At 38.3% G+C, this 27353-nt stretch overlaps 1 protein-coding gene across 3 annotated transcripts in view; it reads right to left on the minus strand.

Moving 5' to 3' along the window:
- The window catches only part of CACNA2D1 (calcium voltage-gated channel auxiliary subunit alpha2delta 1), a 659278-nt gene that overhangs the window by 30902 nt on the left and 601023 nt on the right, over positions 1-27353 (minus strand). For 2 of the 3 annotated variants that reach the window (XM_037889243.2, XM_043552428.1), the window contains 10 exons: positions 24970-25031; positions 22258-22334; positions 20975-20983; positions 20198-20258; positions 18257-18354; positions 10819-10903; positions 10448-10510; positions 4143-4246; positions 2352-2438; positions 1886-1953 (listed from right to left, as the gene is read on the minus strand). In XM_037889243.2, coding sequence (XP_037745171.1) covers positions 1886-1953; positions 2352-2438; positions 4143-4246; positions 10448-10510; positions 10819-10903; positions 18257-18354; positions 20198-20258; positions 20975-20983; positions 22258-22334; positions 24970-25031 — 714 coding nt within the window. The remainder of the gene's footprint in view (positions 1-1885; positions 1954-2351; positions 2439-4142; positions 4247-10447; positions 10511-10818; positions 10904-18256; positions 18355-20197; positions 20259-20974; positions 20984-22257; positions 22335-24969; positions 25032-27353) is intronic. The other variant, XM_037889245.2, reaches the window with a different exon arrangement.

The raw sequence follows: 27353 nt of genomic DNA on the forward strand, positions 1-27353 counted from the left end.
AAGCTTTCGTGAGCTACAGCTCACTTCAGCTGTAGCTCATGAAAGCTTATGCTCAAATAAATTTGTTAGTCTCTAAGGTGCCACAAGTCCTCCTTTTCTTTTTGCTTTGGATTGTTATCGAGCAGAACCCGTCGTCAGCATAGAAGCATGTCCTATGGAATGGTGGTTGAAGCATGGAGGAACATATGAATCTTTAGCGCATCTGGCATGTAAATATCTTGCGATGCCGGCTACAACAGTGCCATGCGACCGCCTGCTCTCATTGTCAGGTGACATTGTAGACAAGAAGCGGCAGCATTATCTCTTGCAAATGTAAATGAACTTGTTTGTCTGAGCGATTGGCTAAAGTAGGACTGAGTGGACTTGTAGGCTCTAAAGTTTTACATTGTTTTATTTTAGAATGCAGTTATTTTTTGTACATAATTCTACATTTGTAAATTCAACTTTCATGATAAAGAGATTGCACTACAGTACTTGTATTTGGTGAACTGAAAAATACTATTTCTTTTGTTTTTTACGGTGCAAATATTTATAATAAAAATAAATATAAAGTGAGCACTGTACACTTTGTATTCTGTGTTGTAATTGAAATCAATATATTTGAACATTTAGAAAACATCAAAAATATTAAAATTTGGTATTCTATTATTGTTTGGTTATTGTATTCTATTATTGTTTGGTATTCTACTATTGTTATTTATAATATGGTATTCTATTATTGTTTAACAGCGTGATTAATCATGATTAATTTTTTTAAATCACTTGACAGCCCTTGTGTGTGTATATGCACACACACACACACAATACATAATAGAAGGAAAAAAGTGTGTGTGTGTCTGAGACAGAAAGAGAGAGAGAGAGAGAGAGAGATGGTGGGCACAGAAGCTACCAAAACTGAAGAGTGGTGAACCTCCTTCATCTCTGAACAGAGTTAAAGTGAAAAACTGTAATGTTCCTATGTATTTTTTCCCAGATATATACAAAATACATAGGAACATGCCAGTTTTGTTCTGAGCCCACCGTTTCTCTCTCTGACACACACACACCCTTTCTTCCTTCTATTGTGTGTTGGGCTACTCTGCTCCCAGACGGCAGTGCAGCCTCTTTTGCATTCACTGACACCCACAAGTCCACTTTCTCTCTTTTTCAGGCAAGCAGCTTCCTTCAGCTCATGGTGATGGACATGCAGCTGTTTCTTCAGACTCAGCTTACCAGTAGAGCTGCAGTTCTGACAGGAGTAGCATGCCAGACATGAGTCTGGGTTTCCACCAGCTTTGGCTCATTGAGCCTGTTTCCTCCTCTACTACTTCTTGTCCCTCCCCTTCCCTGGTGTGCCAGATCCTTTCTTTACTTTTCCTTCTAGCTGCCACTAATTTTCTCCCCTTCTCATTCAACTCCTTTAAAAATTCCCATTCAACTCCTGCCAGGTGGAAGGGTTCCAGAGCTCGGCCTGAATGTCTATGCCACAATTAAACAGCCCTGGAGCCAGAGCTCTGTGATCCTGAGTCAGCTGGCAAGGGCCAGCCACGGGCATCCCTGCTTTTCTGAGAGTTTTGACTCATTGTAAAAACACAATACTGTCTCTAGTGGCTGACATATGACATTGTTATGCATTTTCTTTTCTCCATTGTTACTACTGAATCTTGAGACATTCTAACCTCCAATGCAAGACATGTACAAGTGCATAACTGAAAAAATACAGCTGCTTTTTAATAGATGCATATTGTGTTTTGAAATGCTTTAAACACCACCACCAGTCACCAACTGTGGACCTTTGTGAAGCTGTAATACAGAGCTGCCTGCACGGAAGGGGGAAGCACCGGTTTGTGCTCATAGCTTAGAGAAAAAGCAAATGAAGTTCAACAGAAGTCACTCAGTTCCTTACCAGGCTCTTGATTGTGGTTTTGGTGAAATTTTCCATCCATTGGCCTGCATCAATTTTTATTCCAACAACTGAAACAAACCAACAAACAAACAAAAAACCCTGGAAATTCTATTTAGCAAAATGACAGGAAACAACAGCAACAACGAAAGGCAAGATCCTAAAACAGATGAAAAATTCACCATACAAGTCTAACTTTTGAAGCTGATAAACTAAAAGAAATCATATTTCTGATCAGTCATCTGTCCTCCAAGGCCCTTCATCATTCTAATCAACCAAATATCTTTACTAACACACTGTCAGATCTTTGGCTAGACTTTCACCAGCAAAATTTTAAAAAGCCTTGTGAAGAAGAGTTTTAGAAGACTGAGACTGCTTTGTGATTTCAGTTATATTTCTTATGGGCGTTCGTGACGAGCAACAACAAAAGAACTTGTGTATTTAGAGCGCCAGCACCATTCCATCTTACCTGCGGGTTTAAGAAGTTTTCCACCAATGGTTATTTCCACAGCCTTGCTCACCATAATGCCCGTTTCATAGCTACTGGCGTCACTTTCTGAGAGTAAGGGAAAAACCAAAAGGTTAAAAAGAGTGATGTGATCTTTTCCTATTCTTGGCCCTAAATAAAGAAGTCCTACCCCTCAATGCAAGTTCAATCAAGAAATTAATCATTATTTAACTGGTAACCATCATCCCCAAACCCAAATCTCTATATGAAAATGTTATACTTACTAATTGTACTTAATAGTTACCCCAGCTATGCCTAGGATCACGAACAATCAGAACAGTTAGAGGAAAATATATTTTGCTCTTCTTTATTTACTTTGTACAGTTGAGAGCTCTGTGTGTAGAGTCAGTTTCACTGTTCTGTGTAGTTAGTGTGACCCTGATTCTGCAAACACAGCCGTAATTAATTTTACACATGTGAGCAGCCCCATGAAATGCAGGATTAGGGCCATAGATTGTATGGTCATTAGAATAGAGCCCATGCAGTCTTCTAGTCACTGGACAGTGTGCAGCCCACTAACAACACTCAGTAAATAATGACTGGTACTGTGACAGGCTAACCTGCTGGCAGCACTGTTCAATATGGAAAATGAAGTAAAAAAAAATTCCCGAGAGTTTTCAAAGGAACAAGATTCCTATAAAGGTTTTGAAGCAGGCCATTTTACTACCTGGCTAGTATTTTTTGAAAATTGCAATAATAAATATGTATATAAAATAATTGCAATAAAATACCACCTCTAAGAGGGAAGATTATCTAATTCACAGCAGCATCTGCTTTCAGAGGAGCATTACAAGGTTAATGTGCATCAGTGATGCACCTCTTCTCATCAACCAGTTTATTATTGTGGATATTTAGGTTTTACGTATTACAAAAGGTCACAGAAACCATTTCAGTGGAATAATATTGATCTGTAAAATAATCCAAACTCAATGGTCTGAAGTGTTAAATAAATCAGTGACACTGTCTGGGCTCCATGCAGAAGAAAAGCTCTCAGGACCACACAGTTCCGTGACTGCACTTATCTGAGCTCATTTTGGAAAAAATAAATAGCGTGGTGCTAAAGCAGTCATGAAACTTCAAGCCTTCCTTGCCACCTTGCACCTCCCTTTGGGCCTGGTTACCCCATGGATGGCTAGCTCTGACACTGACGCAATCTAGGGAACTCAGCTATATAAGGTTGCTCTTGGATCTCCTCTCCGATGTCAATATATGGAACTGAGACTCTTGCAGACAGTATGATACACTGTCACTGCAGTGTCCTTCACACAAGAAACTCTGCCTTTGAGAAATCTACAGAAACCTTTCAAGCCCAATTAACTAACAAAATATATAACCAACATGCATTTTAGCCTGTTAGTCACTGGGAGAAACAATGCAGAGAAACATAGCTTTACTGGGATGGATGACTGATTGTGATGACAGTTTCCAAACCAGAGTGACATTTTTTTAGAGCTGCTTCCCCCAATGAACTGGCAGACTCTGTTGGAATGTCTGTTCTGAACTATGCATCCGATGAAGTGAGCTGTAGCTCATGAAAGCTTATGCTCAAATAAATTTGTTAGTCTCTAAGGTGCCAGAAGTACTCCTTTGCTTTTTGCAGATACAGACTAACACGGTTGCTACTCTGAAACCTGTTCTGAACTATGAACTATGCCACTTTAAATAGCTAACTCAACTGGTAAGAAGGAAAACATCCATGAATGTTTATGTTGTGCCAGTCACCTCTGAAATGTCAACGTAGTGATGACTTACTGTTGTAGTATGGAGCTGTGAAGATATAGTTGTCATTATCCAAGCTCCGTTTATAGAAACTGACTTCGTAAGTTTCAGGATTTTCTGTCCAATTCTCTCCTTCCCTATACATGGGGGGAAAAAAGGTCATAAAAAATAAAGTCTGTCAGATTTTCATTTTAAGCTGCAAGGCAGAGGTATTTTTTCCCCCTTAATATAAATGTCTTGTTTGGGAAACTCATGAGCTCCTTTTATTACAATGTATTTGTGCCTATCCTTCACACAAGTCTGAGCTTTCAGCAACTTAAACTGCAAACTGCTATGAGAAAAACAAAACCAAACAGACCAGAGAATGAAGAAAGGGTTCCTGAGAACAACATGGACCAGGTTCAGAATTTTTATACGGACATTTTTCTGATAATAAATCTATCACTGGGTTTGTTTAAACCAGAAAACCATAGAGTCATTTTGGATGACATCCTTTATTCAAAAATCACAGAAGCAGCTTAACAGACTTAATTAATAAGAGAGGGAGAGAGAAACTGAGAACTACAGGCATGGGAGGCAAATCTATTGGGGAACATACTCCATGAAATTTTTAATGGGTAATATATACAAGATAATCCCAGGAAAAAGATAAATTTGCTATGTAAATTCATATTAATATAATCCCCCCCACACCCAAATCACTGAAGATAAGAATTGCATGATATGGTATGAAATTTGATCACTTTTGTGTGTCCTCTATACTATCTGTTAATGTTGCATCATTCCCATTTACATCCTGGGAGTACTTGTGATTAGTACTTTAGAGTATTCAAGCTTGTCAAGATTTTCAAGCTTGTCAGCCAAATGAATGTTGAGCAATTAGGGGTTAAGTGGCCAGATGGTTTTCAGAAGGACATCACTTTACTGCTATACTGTGCTAAGAAGAAGCTTGGATTACTATGACCTGCTCCTGCTTAATGCTCAATAGGAATTCAATACAGACATGTTTCAAATGCAACATAGCTAAAATCTGCAGCTCAAAGAAAATCAAGGCATGCATATGAGATTTCACGTGTAACAGTGCATATTATTTCAGCAAGAAAAATTGCTCTCAGATCAGCTGTCCGTCAGTCAGTGCATTGACATACTGTCTAAAAGAAAGATCAGCTGACTTTCTTTTTATTTTATTCACCCAAATTTTGGGCCTCCATCGTGGGCCTAAGTATGTGTGCGAAAGCATTGTGCCCACGTTATTCTCCAGTTCCCACCTGTCTTCCATGGGAGCATATCTCCTTCAGGAACTTTGCTCCTAAACCCATTTGATTCTCGGGAAGCTGCAAACTCAAAACAGGATTCAATTCAATACGGACAGGGTCAGCAGTATCTTACTGCAAGACTGTGGGGGAGGGAAATGCTTCATAAAACAGCACTTCCCTAGCTGTGTCCCTTCCCCGCACGCATGAAACCCCTCCCCCTACACACACACAAATCAATGGGGACCCAAACACAGTGGGTGTGCCTTGATGGGCAAAATGATGTTTCAATTGTGCTAGCTCAGTTGAGTTAGCTTAACATGATTGAAAAGGCCCATTAAGATGCAGGTTAATACATACAGAGCACTGTTAGCAGGCCATGTTTTAGCCTAGCTGGGAGCCTAGGCTGTAACACAGCCAGATAGCATGGTCAGAGAGAGATAAGGGCTTCCACAGAGTTGCAAGTGTGGGCTGGAGGGAGAGGGAAGGTACGTTATGTCTGCCGACAAAATATGAGCTATTTCAGTGGGTCTTCAGTTGTTTTCATCCCTGTCATAAATATAAAGGGAAGGGTAAACCCCTTTAAAATCCCTCCTGGCCAGAGGAAAAACTCCTCTCACCTGTAAAGGGTTAAGAAGCTAAAGGTAACCTCGCTGGCACCTGACCAAAATGACCAATGAGGAGACAAGATACTTTCAAAAGCTGGGAGGAGGGAGAGAAACAAAGGGTCTCAGTCTGTCTTTATGCTGTCTTTGCCGGGGATAGACCAGGAATGGAGTCTTAGAACTTTTAGTAAGTAATCTAGCTAGGTACGTGTTAGATTATGATTTCTTTAAATGGCTGAGAAAAGAATTGTGCTGAATAGAATAACTATTTCGGTCTGTGTATCTTTTTTGTAACTTAAGGTTTTGCCTAGAAGGATTCTCTATGTTTTGAATCTAATTACCCTGTAATGTATCTACTATCCTGATTTTACAGAGGGGATTTCTTTACTTCTATTTACTCCTATTTCTATTAAAAGTCTTCTTGTAAGAAAACTGAATGTTTTTTCATTGGTCTCAGATCCAAGGGTTTGGGTCTGTGGTCACCTATGCAAATTGGTGAGGCTTTTATCCAACATTTCCCAGGAAAGGGGGGGGGGTGCAAGTGTTGGGAGGACTGTTCATTGTTCTTAAGATCCAAGGGTCTGGGTCTGTAGTCACCTAGGCAAATTGGTGAGGCTTTTTACCAAACCTTGTCCAGGAAGTGGGGTGCAAGGTTTTGGGAAGTATTTGGGGGGAAAGATGTTTCCAAACAGCTCTTCCCCGGTAACCAGTATTTGTTTGGTGGTGGTAGCGGCCAATCCAAGGACAAAGGGTGGAATATTTTGTACCTTGGGGAAGTTTTTGACCTAAGCTGGTAAAGATAAGCTTAGGAGGTTTTCATGCAGGTCCCCACATCTGTACCCTAGCGTTCAGAGTGGAGGAGGAACCTTGACAATCCCCTTAGTGAGAAAAGTGGAGGGGATGACCTAACTCTATAACTTCATGGCAGAAGACTGAGATGAATGATAAATGTGAAGATCTCAATGCAGGCAACAACATTTACATGGATAGCAAGAAGAATGCAGATTCATATTAACAAACTCTAGTAAATTACTTTTTCTTTGTTCTCTTTGTTATTCTATGATCTACTATGAAAATTATTGCTGGAATTCCATCACCTAATGGATACAGCAAGATTATTTCAACTAGGTGTTAACTGTGCTTATATATGAATACAGGCTCATCTTATGAGAAGAAGTTCTCAGTATTTACTTCTAACAACAGTGCCCGGAGAGTAATTTTTAAGCACGAACATTGCAAACAGTGAATCGTGTCATAATCAGTTTGTTGAAAAGAAACAGAGAAGGTTTTTTTTTTTTTAAACTTGTCCTACCCTTTCATCTAATGAGGATAAATACAGTACATACCACCCACATCATCTTAACTGACTTATGGCGATTTGGGACTTCACAGTTGTTAGATTGTGCTCACCACAGAGTGAACAATGCTGGGACTTGATCTTACAAGCTCCCAGTGTTCAGGTGGGCTATTGCAATCATATGGGGCCCTAATGAATTGGGACTACATATAGGCAAAGAGATCCATTTGGACGGTCAGTTTGTCTGTGAGGAGGTTGGAGGGGGAATCAGAGATTTAGTGAGAAGGTAACTCCATAAGGACAACTTAAAGCAGTGTCTATTTGCTACGATTACCTCACCTAAAATATACAGGAAGATGCAACTGAAAGACAACCTACATAGTAGCATTTCTTATTATGTATCCAAAGGGTACAAAATGTATCAGGAGGACAGAACAGGTTGTGCTTGTGGGGGAGTGGTACTATATGTGAAAGAAAGTGTAGAATCAATTAAGTAAAAATCTTAAATTAACCAAACTGTACCATAGAATCTCTATGGATAATAATTCCATGCTCTAATAATAAGAATATAGTGATAGGCATATACTACTGACCATCTGACCAGAATGGTGATAGTGACTGTGAAATGCTCAGAGAGATTAGAGAGGATATTAAAATACAAAACTCAATTATAATGGGGGATTTCAACTATCCCCAAACTGACTGGGTACCTGTCACCTCAGGACAGGATGCAAAGATAGAGCTTCTTGACACCTTAAATGACTGCTTCTTGGAGCAGCTAGTCCTGGAACCCACAAGAGGAGAGGCAATTTTTGATTTAGCCCTAAATGGAGCACAGGATCTGGTCCAAGAGGTGAATATAGCTGTACCTCTTGGTAACAGTGACCATAATATAATTAAATTTAATATCCCTGTGGTGGGGAAAATACCACAGCAGCCCAACACTGTAGCATTTAATTTCAGAAAGGGGAACTACACAAAAATGAGGAGAAAAATAACTTAAAAGGTACAGCACCAAAAGTGAAATCCCTGCAAGCTGCCTGGAAACTTTTTAAAGACACCATAATAGAGGCTCAACTTAAATGTATATCCCAAATTTAAAAACATAGTAAGAGAACCAAAAAGTGCCACTGTGGCTAAACAACAAAGTAAAAGAAGCAGTGAGAGGCAAAAAGACATTCTTTAAAAAGTGGAAGTTAAATCCTAGTGAGGAACATAAAAAGGAGCATAAACTCTAGCAAATGAAGTGTAAAAATATAATTAGGAAAGCCAAAAAAGAATTTGAAGAACAGCTAGCCAAAGTCTCAAAAAGTAACAGCAAAAAAAAAGTGTTAAGTACATCAGAAGCAGGAAGCCTGCTAAAAAAACAGTGGGCCCACTGGACAAATGAAATGCTAAAGGAGCACTCAAGGACAATAAGGTCATTTTTGAGACAATAACTGAATTCTTTGTATCGGTCTTCATGGCTGAAGATGTGAGGGAGATTCCCAAACCTGAACCATTCTTTTTAGGTGACAAATCTGAGGAACTGTCCCAGATTGACGTGTCATTAGAGGAAGTTTTGGAACAAACTGATAAACTAAAGAGTAATAAGTCACCAGGACCAGATGGTATTCACCCCAGAGTTCTGAAGGAACTCAAATGTGAAATTGCAGAACTACTAACTGTAGACTGTAACCTATCATTTAAATCAGCTTCTGTACCAAATGACTGGAGGATAGTTAATGTGACGTCAATTTTTAAAAAGGGCTCCACAAGTGATCTCGGCAATTACAGGTCGGTAAGCCTGACTTCAGTACCGGGCAAACTGGTTGAAACTATAGTAAAGAACAAAATTGTCAGACACATAGATGACCATAATTTGTTGGGGAAGAGTCAACATGGTTTTTGTAGCAGGAAATCATGCCTCACCAATCCACTAGAATTCTTTGAGGGGGATCCAGTGGATATAGCGTATTTAGATTTTCAGAAAGCCTTTGACAAGGTCCCTCACCAAAGGCTCTTAAGCAAAGTAAGCTGCCATGGGATAAAAGGGAAGGTCCTCTCATGGATTCACAACTGTTTAAAAGATAGGAAACAAAGGGTAGCAATAAATGGTCAGTTTTCAGAATGGAGAGAGATAAATAGTGGTGTCTCTCAGAGGTCTGTACTGGGCCCAGTCCTATTCAACATATTCATAAATGATCTGGAAAAAGAGGCAAGCAGCGAGGTGGCCAAATTTGCAGAAAATACAAAACTACTCAAGATAATTAAGTCCCTTCTGAAGAACTACAAAAGGATCTCTCAAAACTGAATGACTGGGCAACAAAATGGCAGATGAAATTCAGTGTTGATAAATGCAAAGTAATGCACACTGGAAAACATAATCCCAAATATACATATAAAATTATGGGGTCTAAATTAGCTGTTACCACTCAAAAAAGAGATCTTGGAGTCATTGTGGATAGTTCTCTGAAAACATCCACTCAATGTGCAGTGGCAGTCCAAAAGTTGAACAGAATGTTGGGAATCATTAAGAAAGGGATTGATAATAAGACAGAAAATATCATATTAATAAGACTGGGACTTTTCAGCTTGGAAAAGAGGTGACTAAGGTATGATATGATTGAGGTCTGTAAAATCATGACTGATGTGGAGAAAGTAAATAAGGAAGGTCTCATAACACAAGAACAAGGGGTCATCAAATGAAATTTATAGGCAGCAGGTTTAAAGCAAACAAAAGGAAGTATTTCTTCACACAATGCAGTTAACCAGTGGAACTCTTTGCCAGAGGATGTTGTGAAGGCCAAGACTACAGCAGGGTTCAAAAAAGAACTAGAGAAATTCATGGAGGATTATCCATCAATGGTTATTTGTCAGGATGGGCAAGGATGGAGTCCCTAGCCTCTGTCTGCCAGAAGCTGGGAATGAGTGACAGGGAATGGATCACTTGATGATTATCTGTTCTGCTCATAGCCTCTGGGGCTCCTGGCATTGGCCTCTGTCGGAAGACAGGATACTGGGCTAGATGGACCTTTGGCCTGACCCATTATGACCATTCATGTGTTCTTATATATCCTTGGGGTTACCAAAGGAATTTCAGCTGTATGCATAACATCCATTACTTGGATATTCCATTGATACGGCTTACAGGAATTATTTTCACATTCTGATATTACTTGAAAATAAAATGACGACCCTTACCTTTTAGGGTAAACCCTAGTGATTCCACCATCCGTGACCACAAATTGTGCAACAACTCCATTGCTATGACAAAAAGAAGAAATTTAAATGAAAGCTAATCAGAACTATTACCAACTCCACCCTCACAATAGCCACCATTTAGGCACAGAATTATGAAAAAAATACACATATTTTCTAATCAACATTAAATACTGAAATATACATGTCACACATCTAGTTTTATTTTTGACTTTGATATCTAACCACAAATTTGAATTTACCAGGCCTTGGGTCCTGACATTCATAAACAATTTACAAATACCCCAATGACTACATAGTTAATAAAAAGATATGAAAATGATATGAAAAGATATGAAAAAAAGAACACTCACAGAGATTGCTTACTCCAATAATTCTGGACTAGTTCATTTGTAAATCCTGCATCCAGCAAAACTCTAATGACCATATCAGCATTACCTAGCAAGAGACAACATGAGTCACCTGAAAACACATGACTTTGAGATCTGTAAATCTGTTAAAGATGAAAGTCTGAATTGCTTGATTCCTGCTACTTATTAATAAAAAACTGTGATTTTTCAAAATGTTGATTGATGCTGAGAAGAAAATATGCTAATTTAATCAAAACCTTTAAGCTAAAATTTTCAAACTCAAGCGGCTAAAGTTGGGGTTGGTCTCCATTATGGGGAGATCCACACTGCTGCAATTGATGCAGCAGGGATCGATTTAGTGGGTCTAATGAAGACCTGATAAATCAATGGCAGAGTGCTCTCCGGTCAATCCTGGTACTCCAACTCTCCGAGAAGAGTAAGGGAAGTTGACTGGAGAGTATCTCCCATCAACTTAGTGCAGTGAAGACACCGGGGTAAGTCAACTTAACGTACGCCGACTCCAGCTACATTATTCACATAACTGGAGTAGCATAACTTCCATAGTGAAGACAAGCCCTTACACTACCAAATCAGAATACAGAAGACAACTTTTTCAAACTTGTCTTTTTAAAATTGGGCACCTACATCTATTTTTAGGCAGCTTACTTGACATGGCCCAAATTTCAGAGGTATGAATGCTCACAGCTTCCATTGAACACCCAGAACTCCCACTGTGGGCAACACCACTGAAAATCAGGTGCCTAAATATTGTGGTGTTAAGTTTGAATGGTTAGAGCCACTATTCAGGGTGACCACTGGGGGAACTTAGTAAGGAGGTAAGACTCGATGTAAACAAGAAATAAAGACAATCCTGCATTCATTGTGACCAGTGTCCTGGATCTCTGTAATCTCCACATCTATAGCTTTAGGTGGCTTGGGCTAACTTTAGCTTTGCCTACATTAAATTCTATAAAGCCACCCAGTCATTTAATGGGGAAAGATTCCAATTTTGTGTCAAAGATGGAAGTTAACATACTGTGAAGAGCACATTTTCATTCAAATAGTTGACACCTCATCCTTCTCAGGATATACAATTAAGCCATTTTTGTGTTGTTTTAAATCTTCTGGGTAGGAAACTTCTGCAGTACCTTTCCCAGACCCAAAGAAGACCTCTCTGTAGCTTGAAAGCTTGACTCTCTTACCAACAAAACTTGGTTCAATAAAAGACCTACCTTGTCTTGCATTACAAAGAAGAAATACAATTCAATTACAGTATGAATCTGACAATTAAGACCTTTCTTTATTTTTATTTTTAAAATGCAACAAGCATTTCTTCGTCCCTTCCTGTAAAAACTACAGTGATAATCATGTTTTAAACAATTAGATTAGATGGGCCACGTCTAAGACTATACTTTTGAAAAGCTATTCAGAGGTCAGTGCTTCTCAAGCTTTTCTATTTTGGAGACCACTTTGTAACAGGAAGTTCTTTACAGTACCCTAGTGATTTAGGTAAATATTATAGTACCCAATTTTACAGCTTTGTGAAATAAAACAATGGCTGACCCAAAGCCCAATGAAGTAAACAGAAAGACTCTCAGGCCACTCAGTGAGGCAGCAGTTGAATTGGGATTAGAACTAGGCAGTTCTGACTCCCAATTTGAATTGCGGCGAACTCTGTGGTTTCACTGCAGAGGATATCGCAAACTTTTTCTATGATATTGTTTCTTATGCCTTAAGTTTCATTCTTACCTTTGGAGTCAAATGAACTCAAAATGACCTGTCATCAAAACCACCCAAGTTTTTCTGCATTTCACATTAAATCTATTAATTCTCTACTACTCTTATGCAAAATCAAAAATCAGTTTGTGAACCTTTGCAAAAAAGCTTTCAGTAAATCCACTTTAAAAATTGAATTTGTAATGATCCTTACTACAAACATGTCACACAATCAACTCCTAGGCCAGGCTCTAACCAGTAGATAGCACTGCTTCAATCCAATTTTAACAAATTACTTTAATTCTAATTAGACCATATTTACATTATCCTGCTAAAGCCAGCCTGTCTAGTTGCAATCCTGCACAACCTTATTCACGTAAGGGCTCCAATTACTTGGGACTCACAGAATTAAATTTACAGAGGTGATTGTTTGCAGAATCAGGGATGGTAAGATTCAAGTCCTTTGGACAGAGCCATACTAAGGTACATAACCAGGACAGGGTACTTGTTTAAAAGTAACCTGTCCAGCTAAAAATAATGAGAACAGATCAGGGACTGTGCTGAATATGACCAGGGCTAGTTCCTGCAGCCCATACTTGGTCCAAATTTCTACTGAAGTCAAATGGGAGTTCTGAATATGACTCGATCTGTCCCTAAACGTTTAGCTATAAACAGTAATGACAATTAAAGCTATATCCTACATATGAATTAGATAACCTTATAGATGGTATTAGTTATTCCCTTTTAAAGACAATTTTTTGTTAAGGATAATCTCCAAGAAGGATTATTACACATTACTTTAGTCAACACTATTATCTTAATCATTCAGGAGAGTACTTGTTTAAGTTACAGTTATGAAAAAAATAAAACAATTAGGAAAATAAATTCAAATATCATTGTGATTTCAAATCTGAGAGGTGGCAGTAATTTGACAATGTGCTGTATGGTTTAATTACTCTCTAAGCCCTCGTGTGTACCATGCTGATACTAATGTGTCCTCAATACTTGATTATAAACTAATGTAGGCTATTAGCTTAGAGTTTTCATTTATTAAAATTTCTTTCTGGGTTAAGTCATTTGAGATGAATAATCTCATTTCTAAGACTGACTCAGGGGACACACTCAAAGTTACAGTCATACATTATACAGCCATAATACAGCATCTGATAAGACAAATGTGTGGACAATTAAGAAAATAAATTAGCCTTAAAGACAGTTAGATTGTGAGAGGATTTCATATCTTGTTGCAGATTATTCCAGCTAGGTGGTCTAACAAAGTAAAGACATTTTTACTGCAGTTCCCTTTGGATGAAAACGACCCCATGGTAATGCTTAGAATCTGACACCTCCTCGGCTTTCACGATAATTGATCCCATATCGTGACAGATCACAAGAGGTATATTTTTCTCTCCATGTCTCTTTAAAACCTCTAGCAGTGCTAACAGGAGGTAGGTACTCAAATAAATGAATCTAGCCATTAAAATCTTCTGTGAAATTTTCTTGAAAAGTAATGTTTCACTGATGTCTTTAATAACATAAATATACAGTGGACACATTTAATAAGTTAATTCCATTTTCAGAACTATTATCATTTCCAAGAATATTTCTATATTTACAATGGGGAATACCACTGGTAACACATCCCAAACTGGAACGAACTACTTAAAGTGCACCTATTGTAAGACTAAGCTTCTTATACTAAAGTATTGTTCATTCCACTCTGAAAAATCAGAATGTAAAAATGACATGCTTTTACTATTCAGAGATCTGTTTCCTTTTTATATTCAGAGTAACATCTGTGAAAAAGCAACTTTTGTGCATTTACTGACAAACATATGTTTTTCCTGCTTTCCCAGTTGAACGAACAAAGCTAAGGCTGAGTTCTGAATTCTATTCCATCTTGTGCATCTAGACATTATTATTTTTTGTATTAAATTCCAGTCAGTCAGCAAACCCACTGAAGGCACTGTTTTTGCATGGGTGAAACTTAGTGCATGCCTTGAAAACAAAAGGATTTCCCAGGTATAACCCTAATTTGGCATACAGGATCTTTATTATTGGTGGTTATGCATGAGCTGGAAAGAATCAAGTTTGACTCCAAAAGTCCAGCTGAATTTGCAGAGGTGACAAAAAGAAAAATGTCTTTTTTACTTGTGAACTGACATAGTTGATATTGACAGACAATAAACATGGGACCAGGCAATGCCACTTGTACTTTCCAAAGAAGAACTGCACTTAGGCCTAATCCAGAAATTCACATAAGCATGACAGTAGTCCACCTTGACTATCAGAACTACACATCATTTAAGTTAAGCACATGCTTGTGGGGTTTGCTGGATCAGGGCCTTAAAGAAGAACACAGAGTAAAAAATACTCATTCTATGATCGAACCTTCCTCTGTGTTTTCCAGCATGTTTGGTCTATTAAGCATGTAAGCTTCTCTGTCCTTGTATAGTATCAAGCACACAGCTGGTGCTTAACAAATAGTAAATAATAAATTATAATGGTAGATTAGATTAACCCAAGGAAAATGCTTAACAGACATTGACTAAAGGAACCCCATTTTGTAGGCAGCTAAGTTTAAACAGAAGCACAATCCTGCACCACTGAAATCCATGGAACATTTGTTGCCGACTCCATTGACAACAGGATCAGGTCTGCAGTGACTTGCCCAGTGGAAGTGACAGCAAGCCAATGGAAGGCTCAATCACAGAACCTAGGAGCCCATGCCCTCTCCTCTAATCAGTAGCCAATTTAATGTCAACTATTTTGCCTCCATGTAGAAAGTAATTGAGCAACCTCAATCCTATACAGTTAGGACTAGACTTTGATTCGCTCTTTATGGGAGAACTAGAGTGGAGAAGAGAAATAGAAAGCCCCTTCCTCCGCCCCCATGAATTTACAAAGGAGGCATCCAAAACTGGCGTTCATAGTGTTGGGGTCACATCAGAGTCAAGGCCAGCCATGCTGCCAGAAGTGATCAAAGCCCTGGAGGTGGATTATTCGTGTAGGAGTGTGGCTAAGACTCCATCATCTTCCTCCCAGCATACTGGCAGTCACGAGCACGGCTGCACCATGGGGAGTGTAGGCTGTATTTTTTTTTTAAACAGATGCAGTATATGCCTCTACTCAGTGTGTTCTCTCCAGGGATCGGGATCATATGGCTTAAATGTATGTTATGCCTCCACCCACAGCGCTCAAGTGCTGGAGGTGCTGTTCTCCACTTCCTGTGCTTGTGCTTCCCTGGTTCACAAAAATCAAAGATTTAACGTCTTTGTAGCCAAATGACAATATGCTGCACTGACACAAGGGGAGGTATCTGAGAGAATTTTGACCAATGACAAAGGACACTGCACTCAAATTTTGGTTCGTTTGTTTTGTTTTTCTCTAAGGGTGGCTATGTGTGATGATGCAACAGGCATTAGGGACAGTGGGTGAGGCTGGTATTGTAAAAACCCAGTACGAAGAGATTGCAAGGTAGAAGGATTAATGTTGAATGAGGGGATGTAGGTGGCAGAATATAACCAAGCAGAGCCCCTTATGAGAGGCCTCAGTGCAGATGAGCAATTGCTCAATGCTGCCTTCTGGGTTCTCTCTGAATGACCTCCACCACACATTGTCTGGCTTGCTGGAAAACCTGTGATCCCCTTTAAGAGCCAGAGAGCCAGGAAGTGATTTCCGCTGCAGCTCCAGACCAGATCAGCATGGGAAACACTGACCTATTCCCCGTCAGGTGACAGGAAGAGAGTGGGGACTATATAGGTCCATGTCGGTGCAGGAAAAGCCTTTTGTTACCTGGACCTGGCAGAGCAGCACCCACCTCCTGCCCAGGGAAGTGGTAAAATTCTGGGTTTTATCAGGATCCACTGTAGGCATTGCGCTATTTGCTCCTTTCACGTGGGACTGGGAAGGAATTTTCCCCTCACTGCCAGACTAGCCAAGGCGCAGTTGGTTTTTTCCACCTTCCCCACAATGAGTTCGAGGCGGGAGCGGAGAGGGGGGAGTTAGCTGGGACAAACATGAAACGGGAGTTCGGCCATGATGTCGCTACTCATGTAAACATGGGGCAGGTGTCCAGTGCAGGTAATCCGTAAGGAATGCATGCAGGGATCAGATAAAATGGATTGATAAAGGATTTAAAGGAAGTATTCTTTAAAGGAGAGGAAACTGGGGGGGGGTAGTTTGGGGCTCCTATGATTGGTACAGCCAGGAGCCAGCCCCCATCCTTTATAGCCCTCTCTTAACCCTTGTTCAAGAGGGGATGGATGGTGAGGTCCCAGCAGAGGGTTGGCTGGGGATGGGCTGAGAGAAGCCCCCAGGCATATAGTGAAAGGATCTTGGAATTACCTGCACTGTATACTTATGTGCTGGGTACTCCCAAACATTTAAGAATAAAATTCCTAATTAGACCACACCCATTATCTCCTGTCCTTCTTCCAGCATAGCTGGACAAAGAAAGGATTGGAGCAACTCAAGAGAGACGCCATATGCTCTTGGATCCATCAGAAGGTTTGTCAATGGCACCAAAAACAGCGGATGGGTCTTAATGAATATCACAGACACCTGATATACGTTCATCCGCAGGCAGACAGCATTAAACAACATAATCAGTGTATTCTCGCCATTCTCTGATGAGGCAAGAAAAAAACATAGTGGTGGTGTCAAGTAAACCCGAGGACTCCAGCTGCTGCCAGACCCATTCTGCCCCATCTTTCTGAGCAACTTTCCCTAGCAGAAGAAGATTTGCATTAGGGTGAGAATTGGAGAGATCATCAATGTCATGGGATGCTAGAATTAACAACTTGCCATCCTATGTCTTATCTATTTTACGGAAATACTGCATGTTCCATTTGTAAGCACCCTTTTTATGAACAAGTGTTGGAAATTAATTTAGTAATCACAAAAAATGGCCCTCTTAAATGTACAGTGAAAAGTCCTTTGCAGAGAAGCAGATGCACTGGTTCCAGTACCCAGACTTTAAAATTCAATGGAATCCATGCACATGAAGGGTAATTATAAAGCAACCCTATAAAAGGAATATGTTTTTGCAGTGAATAGGAATTGTTAGTATCTCTTTAAAAAGTCGGTGAGCCCTTTAGTGGACCTCCCTGTCTTCTGCTGTAGAAGCAACCAGACCCTAACAATAATTGTGTCTTTACTCTCTATACAACATTCAGGATAGGAAGAATACACACAGACAAAGCTGGGTTCCAAGTAACCATGTTTACTAATGATAGCAAGCATAGAATGCTTAGCGCACGCTAGCACACCTGCTCTGTTAGTTTCTGGTGTCTTCTGCAATAGAAGGCCCACTAGAGGGCTCACAAACTATTTGAAGGGATATGCTACAATCTTCAGAACAGATCTATCTGAAAGGTCTTTATACCCTTAGACCAGTGTTGAAACTGACTGTGGAAGTCAGTAAATATTAGATAGATCCATGAGGGAAGTTTGTAAGTTATTGAATACATTTTGCTTTATATTATTTAGGGAGATTTCTCGATGGTCACAGCAATCTGCAAAACAATCTTACAAGCGCTCTCTTGGACATAAATAAAACCTCTGATAAGTTCAATACTCTGGCCTGTATGTAATTCCATTAAGCAAATAAACACAGAAAAAATCTTAAAACACTGGCATAGTGAAAGCTATCGTCTTGCAGCAGTTTTCATATTTTTATATCTCCCTGTGAAAATAATTTTAGTGACTGGAATAGAATACTTACATGAAGGGCTGTTTGGGGTATTTCGATCAATAAACTCATTGAAATTTAAAAGAAATTCAGTGTTGTTGTCTGATACTTTTACATCATTACAGTATTCTCTGAAAAACAACAAAACATCAGCCTTGTTAGATTTGTTTCAGATGCGACTGGGGCCGATAAGAAATGCTCGCATTTCCTGGAAGCCAGGCAGAGCTTTGCAGGCCCTCAGATCAGTGCTAGTGTATTATAACAGACAATGGAACAGGATTCTGCAAAATTCCGTTGACCCTCTTTGCAGAATTCAATAGGAAGAGGCGAGTTTCCTAGCCATCTTCTAAAGTGCTTTAAGTGACCCAGCCAAGGGAGCAACCTAAATTATTGGTTAAGTAGAGCCAATCTTTAGCCAAAATATATTGGAAATCTTATTGTTTATATGACCTCTTAAGATTGGGGTCCTTGACTGGAGATTGTACACTGTTAAAACTGAATTAGAGACTAACTATTCCCTCCCCCCAACAAAACCCACATGGGTAAAGTGGGTTTATTTATACAAATTTGGTATGACCACATACCTTGTGATATTCTCTGAAGCAGAGCCATAAGTAATATGCTAAAAAATCACTGTGCACTTCAAGGGGAAATATTAGCTAGCAACTGGGATTAAATGCATTAATTTCAAATTAAAATATGCACTAAATTTTCTATAGTAGAGTAAATGATAAAGAGAAGATAGGTGTTGAACAATTACCAGAGGTATAGGGAAGTAGCTCATTTTCAAAATATATTTTTATGCTATGCAAAGGGAAAAGTTGGGTCAAACATTTCTTTAGAAAGAACCCACCTTCCTGCCATTCACTTATTACACCACGGACTAAGAATAACTCAGGCGGAATTTAGACCCCAGTCCTACAGTCAGCAATTCAACGGGGCTCTGTGCCTGGTTCTGTGCCCACATAGATCAGCTGCAGGATCAAGTATCCTTTATCAATGCTACAATCCATTATCAATGGCTCCAGCCCTCCAAGAAAATTAAATGCTTCCGATCAGTTTTAGATTGCTTTGAGTTTGGGGGTGGGGGAGGGGCACCAACAAAAAATCCACAACTATTTGCTTTACATGTGATTTCTTTCAGAACACATATATAGTGGGCTAAAAAATCTTGAGCTTTTTGAGCTAGAATGAGTTTGAATCATTCTAGACTGATTGTGTATAGATGATTTCTCCATTGTTTATCACCACTGTCATTTTAAGATACTCTTGCTTTAGTCAGTCTTTATATGTAGCATTTATACTAATATGTTTCAGTTGCACAAATGCAATGGACTAGGGAAGCACAATTCCTTGGGAAAACCCAGGAAACTAATGCCCTTACTGGATCAGATTCATCCCTGTTGTAACTCCACTGAAGTCAATGGAGTTACACACAATAATTGTTATTATAGCTCTTATGGAAATACTCTTCATCCTTAAACCTCAAAAGAGATAAGTATTATTATACCGATTTTACAGGTGGGGAACCTGAGGCATGGATAGGTTAAACCAGCTTGTCAAATATCATCTGGACCCAGGAATAGAATTAAGAACTCCTGAGTCCCAACACTGTATTCACTAGACCACATTACCTTTCAATAAATAAATAAATGACGGTTTGTCTGAGGTAGCTATTTTTTAAATTTTATCCTTCCAAATATTATAACACTGCAGAGTATGGAGTGCTATATGATAAACTGTGAGATGCAGTAGCCTGAGAAGGTGTTATCCATATTCTTCCAATAAAAATGTTATCTAAACTTAGAAATCTGAGTTTAACCATTGCTCTTATACTTAACAATTTCCCCCAGCACATTTCTTGTGCAAAATTAAGTTTTATTGGCAAGTCAATGTTTCATAAATGTAACTAACCTGATCAAGACTTCTTATTTACTGCTGTGTTTAATGCTTAGAACTGGGAAATTGACCAACCTTGGTGCTATAAAGGTATAGCCAGCTTCATCAAAGTGATCAGTCTTTAGCGTTTCTGAATCTACAAAGATGAAGGTTGAATATCAGATAAATAAACAAGATTTTGTAAAACTACTTGGATAATTTCTGCATGCATCTGTGGATTTTAAAAAATGCGATCTACAAAAAACATTTTTCTAACTAATGTACTATACCATCATCAGTAGTCCACATTGTAGGAAGAAATGATCCGATTATTATACAGCAATACACCAAGCAATAACAGAACAACGGAAGCAAGTTAAGTCTGAGTCATTGTTTCATTATCATGACAATATGATAATCCAAAGTATATGTGACATTTCCATTAGCATTGCAATGTGATAATTCAAAATACCCAGGATGTTTAGGATTGAGAACATCAAGAAAAACATTTATCTCTAATATTTTCATCAATAAAGTTATAAAGCATCACTTTTAGAATAAGCCCCTTTCAATGTTATTGAAAAGAGTGGTCTTAAAAAAAGTAATGATATATCTGAGCATCAGCATGAACCAACAGGTGACAGGATCAGACAAACAGGGATTAGAGATTAGCAACAAATTGAAATGTGCATGAAAACACAAAAGCATTTTATAGATTCCCTCCGCCCCGGCTTTTGCTATGGTACCCAGTGGTCATGGGAGAAGTCCAGAAATGAAGAATACAAAGGAGAACATCCAGTAGGAATAGAAATATAAGTGGAAAATATCAACTGCAGTAAACAGAAGGAAATTGAGCAACAAGAATATACTTGCCCTCTTTGACTGTGAAAATCCATCAGAAAGAGAAAGCAGGGAAACAGAAAAAAACAGGGTAAAGCAAAAAGGGTCACAAACCAATATTTTATTCAACCACCCCTTGAATAAAAATATTGTGAATAGATCATAGGTTCAATTTATGTACAGCTGTAGTCTGGGAAAAAGACAAACATCTTTGAAGACTGGAGTGTATGTCCTTGTCTATTATTTCTGAGGTAACCTCTATATACTGTGGCTATTTCAAGGGTCTATTTTGCAGGGTATATTGATGCCACTCCGACATCAGTAGATCTAGCCCATAAACAGAACCATTTTTTTACATTCATTAAAACTTTAATCACTAGTCCCTATTTGATAAAGTTAAGAAATAAATCATACAAAATGACTGGTTGGTAAAAGCTTATCATGTTGTTGTCTCCTACCCAGCATATGGTGATAGATGACATGGTTGTCAATGAAACAACTTCTAACCACGTCTTCTCTGAGCTAACAGGAGCTATGACTGACAAGGAGTCTTGTAACAAGAGTGGAAAATGTTTTGTCCTTGTAAGTAAGTTTTTGCATACATATATTTCTAAATGCAAAAATGGAATTCATTCAGGTTTGGATTAACACTTGGATAAAGTTAAAAGGTTATGATGGCTCATGCTTCATTTACTGGCTCAACTATGGTCAAACAAAGTAAACAAAACTTTAATGCTGGAAATATATCATACATATTATTTCCAGTCAGTTTTCTAGAATCTGGAAGTGGCTTAAAATGAGTGTCATCCAAATAAGATTCTATAGACATCCACTGAAACTATTTACAAAGTGCAACATAAAAGCTTAACTATAAGCCAAAACTAAATAGCCCCTAATCTTACTTTATTTATAAGAGCAGCATGAGAGATTGCTATATACAGCACTGTAATTACTGCAAACTATGAAAAGACGCTTTAGCCTATATATTAATTTTTAACAGGTGGAATATTTAAATGTCAGCTAGCAGACCCTTAAAACAACACCAACAGAGGATACACAAAGCAATGATTCTATAGGTACATAGCAAAAGGGAAGGAGCTGTAAGTGAAGTTGGGGTACCTGCACATATTCTAGCTATGTAGAATATTTCTTGTACCTTGAATGTTTACAATGGGTTAGAATCATTGCTGTAGATTTTGGGTACATTATGATAACATTAGGGAACTCCACAAACTTTATGAATTTCAAAATTAAATTTTTAAAACGTCTGTGTGTCAGAAGTAGGTCAGAACCCAGAGAACCTTCCAAGTACTTACATCTGGCCTGAGTTATTGGTTCTTCTATTTTGGCTTTAATGTAGTAAAAGCTGTAGGATGGTAATACCAAGGCCAAACTGCAACAGAAATAACAAAGGCATAAACAAAGAAATAAAGACACATTTAGCTCACTGGAGAAAACTTAGACGTTTTAAAGCAGTTTTCTCAAGTCAGCTTTGATGTGTCTTTGAAAACAGTTAACAAGTTGGGGATGAAAATTATTGTGAGATGAGATGATTTGATTATTATATGCAGTCCCACACTGCCATAGTGCTAACTTTAGGCACCTCAATGGGGTTGAAATTAACTACATGTAAAAGGAGCATGAAGTAAAGTGGGAGGTATTCCAGGATCTGCACCCATCATAAAATTCATAGGCCAGTCACAATTTTTATGGATATAGCCACTGAAAGTTCTGCTTAAAGAACAGCTGAAAAAAATCACAAATAATTCTGAACTGCCATTAAAAGAGTATGATGATGACCGAGTTCCCTTTTAGAATAAAACAGCTACTGATATTTAATGCAAAAACTTGTAGTACTTGAATTTACATTATCTCTAAGAGACAGAATATCTTCTTAAAGTAATGCAGTCACTTTTGGACAAAATAATTCTTTGAACTGTACTTTATAAGAGTGCCCTAAGATGTACAATATATTTCATAATGCACCTCCTTTGATTTCAATATTCATTGTTGTTTAGAAATGATTCTGTCTTTTGGTTTTGCCACTAAAAATCAATACGTGCACCTGAGAGCAGAATTTTTAAAAAAGGATGTTAAAGGCAACGGGTATAAATCCCCATCAGAGACATATCTACTTCATCACACATCCTTAATGTTTGCACTCAATTTTCATTAACATAAAAGTACATTTTACCACCGGTTTCTAATGGATGGCTGCAGAAATTAACATTAAAACAAGTTGTACAACTGGGCTATAAGCAAGATGACCTTTAATAATGCATTTGCCATTTAAACATCACAGAAGTGAGATTGCTGATTATTTAGCGATAGCCTTCTACCAATTCCCCTTGAGGGAAATCAGGAGAGGTTTACCTGCCATTAACAGTTATTGCTAACAGAAACTACTAATTAAAATCTATAATTTTATGTTTAATGGGACTGCTGCAATGTGAACCCAGGAGATTAACTGCTTTCTCTCAGCCTATGAAAAACAACTATGAGAGGAATTTGGTAAGAACTGAGAACTCATATAAATCAAATACACGTGTACTGCATACTAGATAGCATGATAGGATGAAAAATACCTTGCTTTCCTTCAGAAAATAAAAAATGGGGGTAACAACAGAAAAACAAGGTTCTGAATTGCATAGATCAAGCCAGCTCTTTGTTTTAATTCACAACAACTAGGTTTAGGGGGTTGGTATTTTTTTTCTGTTTTGTAAAATATTTTGGTCACAGACTGTCATTCACTATATATTTGTACAGCGCCTACTACCCCAACTTGGTTGATGTCTCTAGACATCATAGTAATGCAAATATTCTTATTTTGGGTAAAACTCCCAATATTACATATTTTTGTTAAAATAAAATAATCCTTTCAATGTTGTTTCAAGTTTCACACTATGCACTGACAGTGATTCTGCTTTGTGACAATTTGTTCAGTCCTGAAAGGTCCGGAGTGCCCTAACTTGGATATTCAGAACTTCATAGAATTTGGGCCCAATGTTGGTAATCTTAAGAAATATTCAGCTTTGAAACTAAAGTGTGATAACTGCAGCCCAAATACTTTAAGAAGTGGATGTCAAGATGTCGCATCCCTTCCAGTGTCACAGCGATGTGTAGCTATAGTGTCTCAAATCATGCATTTCAGGACAATTGTGAGAGTGAGATACACCTTTTTCAAAAAGTGTTATTTTTCTCTGCTGTTATCTATGGCCATATGATTTTATATAAAAAATAATATAATTGTTATTTAACATTTGTATATGGCATCTTAAATGCAACTGCACACTCGAGTGATAATACCATGGTACTTGCCTGCCAAAATCTGACACGGTAGTTTAGGTATGACACGACAAAACAAATAATGAATATAAGATTGAGAAGGAGGTTTACACAAAATAAGGTTGCGATATTGCTTGTTTTGTAAAGGCATGAAACATTAGCTCTTCCTTTTTTATTTTATTTTTTAAATTTTACTTGCAAAGGCCAGTGTGGGAATGGAAATTATTGTTGGAGAGACTGCAAGAAAAGGTGGGATTAGAGGAGGATCTGAGGGAGAGGACCACAACCAAAGACACAATTACAAATCAAACACTACAATGATTTTAAGAGTCCTGCAGAATTTATGAGATCCCTGAAAAGATAAGGTCCACTTAAAATTGATACCATGAACCACACAATCTTCTTAGTAAGTATGGTGAAACTTTGCTAGTAGGTAAGTTGTTTAGAAAGCTCCACAAAAGATTGAAGGCTTGACTCTGTACACTTCCTTTGACAAAACACTCATGGGCAATGGGAGTTTTTTTTTTTTTAAAAAGGCCTGCAGGACTGGGCCTTATCCCATTAGGTGATGAGCAGAGGGAAATCCTCAAGGAAGATGAACTGCACCAATGTTTGTCTCTCCATTCTTTTGGGCAGAGAGTGTCAGTTCCTAGTCTTTTTAGTGTTATATCTAATAAGAATAAAATTATTCATCAAAACAAACAAACAAACCAACACTTTCCATTAAAAAACAGATTAATTACCTGTAATCTGTGCCATTCACAGCAGTCCATGTATACGTTCTGTTTCCTTTGTCAATATATCTCTGGAAAGCAATTTTGATAAACAAGTATATCACTGCCCCTGGAGGCTCAGTAAATACTAGGTTTGGCTTTATTATTGAGGTGAAAGGAATGTAAAACTCAACAACAAACAAGCTGTTGGAATTCTTTTGCTCCTTTCCTTAAAATGTGACCTGCTTTGCAATTGCATTTCTTCAACAATTTCCAGATTTAGAACAGATGTTACAGAGTCATCTGCATTCTTTAAATTTAATAAAGAATTTTAGAAGTGCTGTGTCAAGTACAGTGAGCCATAAATTTGGCCTGTCCATTTACCCTTTGTGTCTGTTTGTCAGATTACTTCTTTTTCTTGTTTATTGTTTTTTTTAAATACAGGAAAGAGTCTCCCCCCATAGGAATGGCCCAGTGATCTTGTATCTAAACAAAAAACTAGTGACAGCAGCAAAGCACTTATAAGCAACCCTATAATAACAAACCACTACGCCTGTACATACTTACATATACTAATGTCTGTGTCCCTGGGACATTATTTATCCCTGTATATACACTCTATGGCTCTGGTCTTACACCCACTTATGTATTTGCCCATTAAAGTGAATAGGACAGCTCATCTGTGTAAAGTTAAGCATGAGCATGAGTGCTTTCCTGAAGTATGAGATTAAAGTTAGCTTTTCAATTCACTTGCTTCTGGAATGAAAGATGGCACGACAGACAAGTTTAAAAGGTCCCCTGACTTCCCGTAGAAGATTTAATCATCATTAATGCACCCCGCTGGAGCAGTTTTACTCATTTTTCCACATTAAAAATTATAAGTATATGCCAGCTGTAGCATATTGCTGCTTTATAGTCAGAGACAAAGATTTATGAGGATGTCTGCAATAAAATCTGTGCAGCTGCTACATCACAACATTACTAATACTGTTCAAATGTGCTACAGTAGATGTTATTTCTGTCCCTGTGCAAAAATAAAAACACAAAAATTAACATGATTATGAAAAAAAGGTGTTTTTGGTTCTATTCTGACGTTTATAACTTGAATAACTCTCTTCTCTTGTTATTTTTCAGCACAGCAGGGCAGGTGTAAACAATTGAAGAGCCATTTTGCCACAAAGAAGATGCTTGGAATAATGTGCAATGCTTTGAGATATTTTTGACTTAAGACTTATCGATGGGTGAACTTATTCAGCACAGATCTTACCCATGTTTATTGACCTAGTACTATTGATTGTCACACTGCCCACCCACTAAAAAAAAAAAGCAGTAAACGCACCTTATCTTTCTATTGCATTTGTGACTTCATGAAAGATTAAGGACACAAGGAATTTTCCTATGCCAAGATGACTATGAGTATGTAAGATTCTCACCATGTCCCTTGGAGAATGGGTAATGGAAATCATTCATTACTGGGTCTCTAGCTGTTACATGGCCAAGGTCAGTAGTACTTCCAAGCCACTGTCATATAAGGGCTGTTCAATGAACTGTGTAAAATGAATTGGTCGTTTCAGTCTATTTTCTAGTGGAAAGTTGTCCAGATCATAAAAGTCACTATTATATACATTTGGCATCATGTGGGCTCCTTTGTTCATGATATCAGCAGATAGCCAAGGATTAATTGGGCATGGAAACTGAACAACTTTCAACTACTTGAAGGGGGGTTCCAAAGAGGATGAAGCTAGGCTATTCTCAGTGGTGGCAGATGACAGAACAAGGAGCCATGGTCTCAAGTTGCAGTGGGGGAGGTCTAGGTTGGATATTAGGAAAAACTATTTCACTAGGAGGGTGGTGAAGCACTGGAATGGGTTACCTAGGGAGGTGGTAGAATTTCCATCCCTAGAGGTTTTTAAGGCCTGGCTTGACAAAGCCCGGGCTGGAATGATTTAGTTGGGGTTGGTCCTGCTATGAGCAGGGGGTTGGACCAGATGACCTCTTGAAGTCTCTTCCAACTCTAATGTTCTATGATTCTCCCTAGAGGTGAGCCATACAGGCTAGTATTCTGGCATATTGACAGAACAGTGTAGGAGAGCTTGCATTGCAGCTATGCACACTGCATATGTTCTGAAAATAAATAGAGGACTTCCATTTCCAGGGATATAAATCCAGTATATTATGAAATGTAGGGTGGGAAAGAACCTCGTGAGGTTCTGCCGACTTGAATACATTTATCTTAAAATTCTTTAACTTGTTCTTTCCCTATTTTGGCTTGCATTCTTCCCCCTTGTTGCTAATATTATTTGTCTTAAGTATCTGTTCACAATTTATCTTTTTAGTAAAGATTGAAGCTAAACAGACATTAAACACCTCAGCCTTCTTGATGTCATCCACTATTAGCTCTCCTTCTCCACTAA

The sequence above is a fragment of the Chelonia mydas genome, chromosome 1 (assembly GCF_015237465.2).
Source record: "Chelonia mydas isolate rCheMyd1 chromosome 1, rCheMyd1.pri.v2, whole genome shotgun sequence".
NCBI lineage: Eukaryota > Metazoa > Chordata > Testudines > Cheloniidae > Chelonia > Chelonia mydas.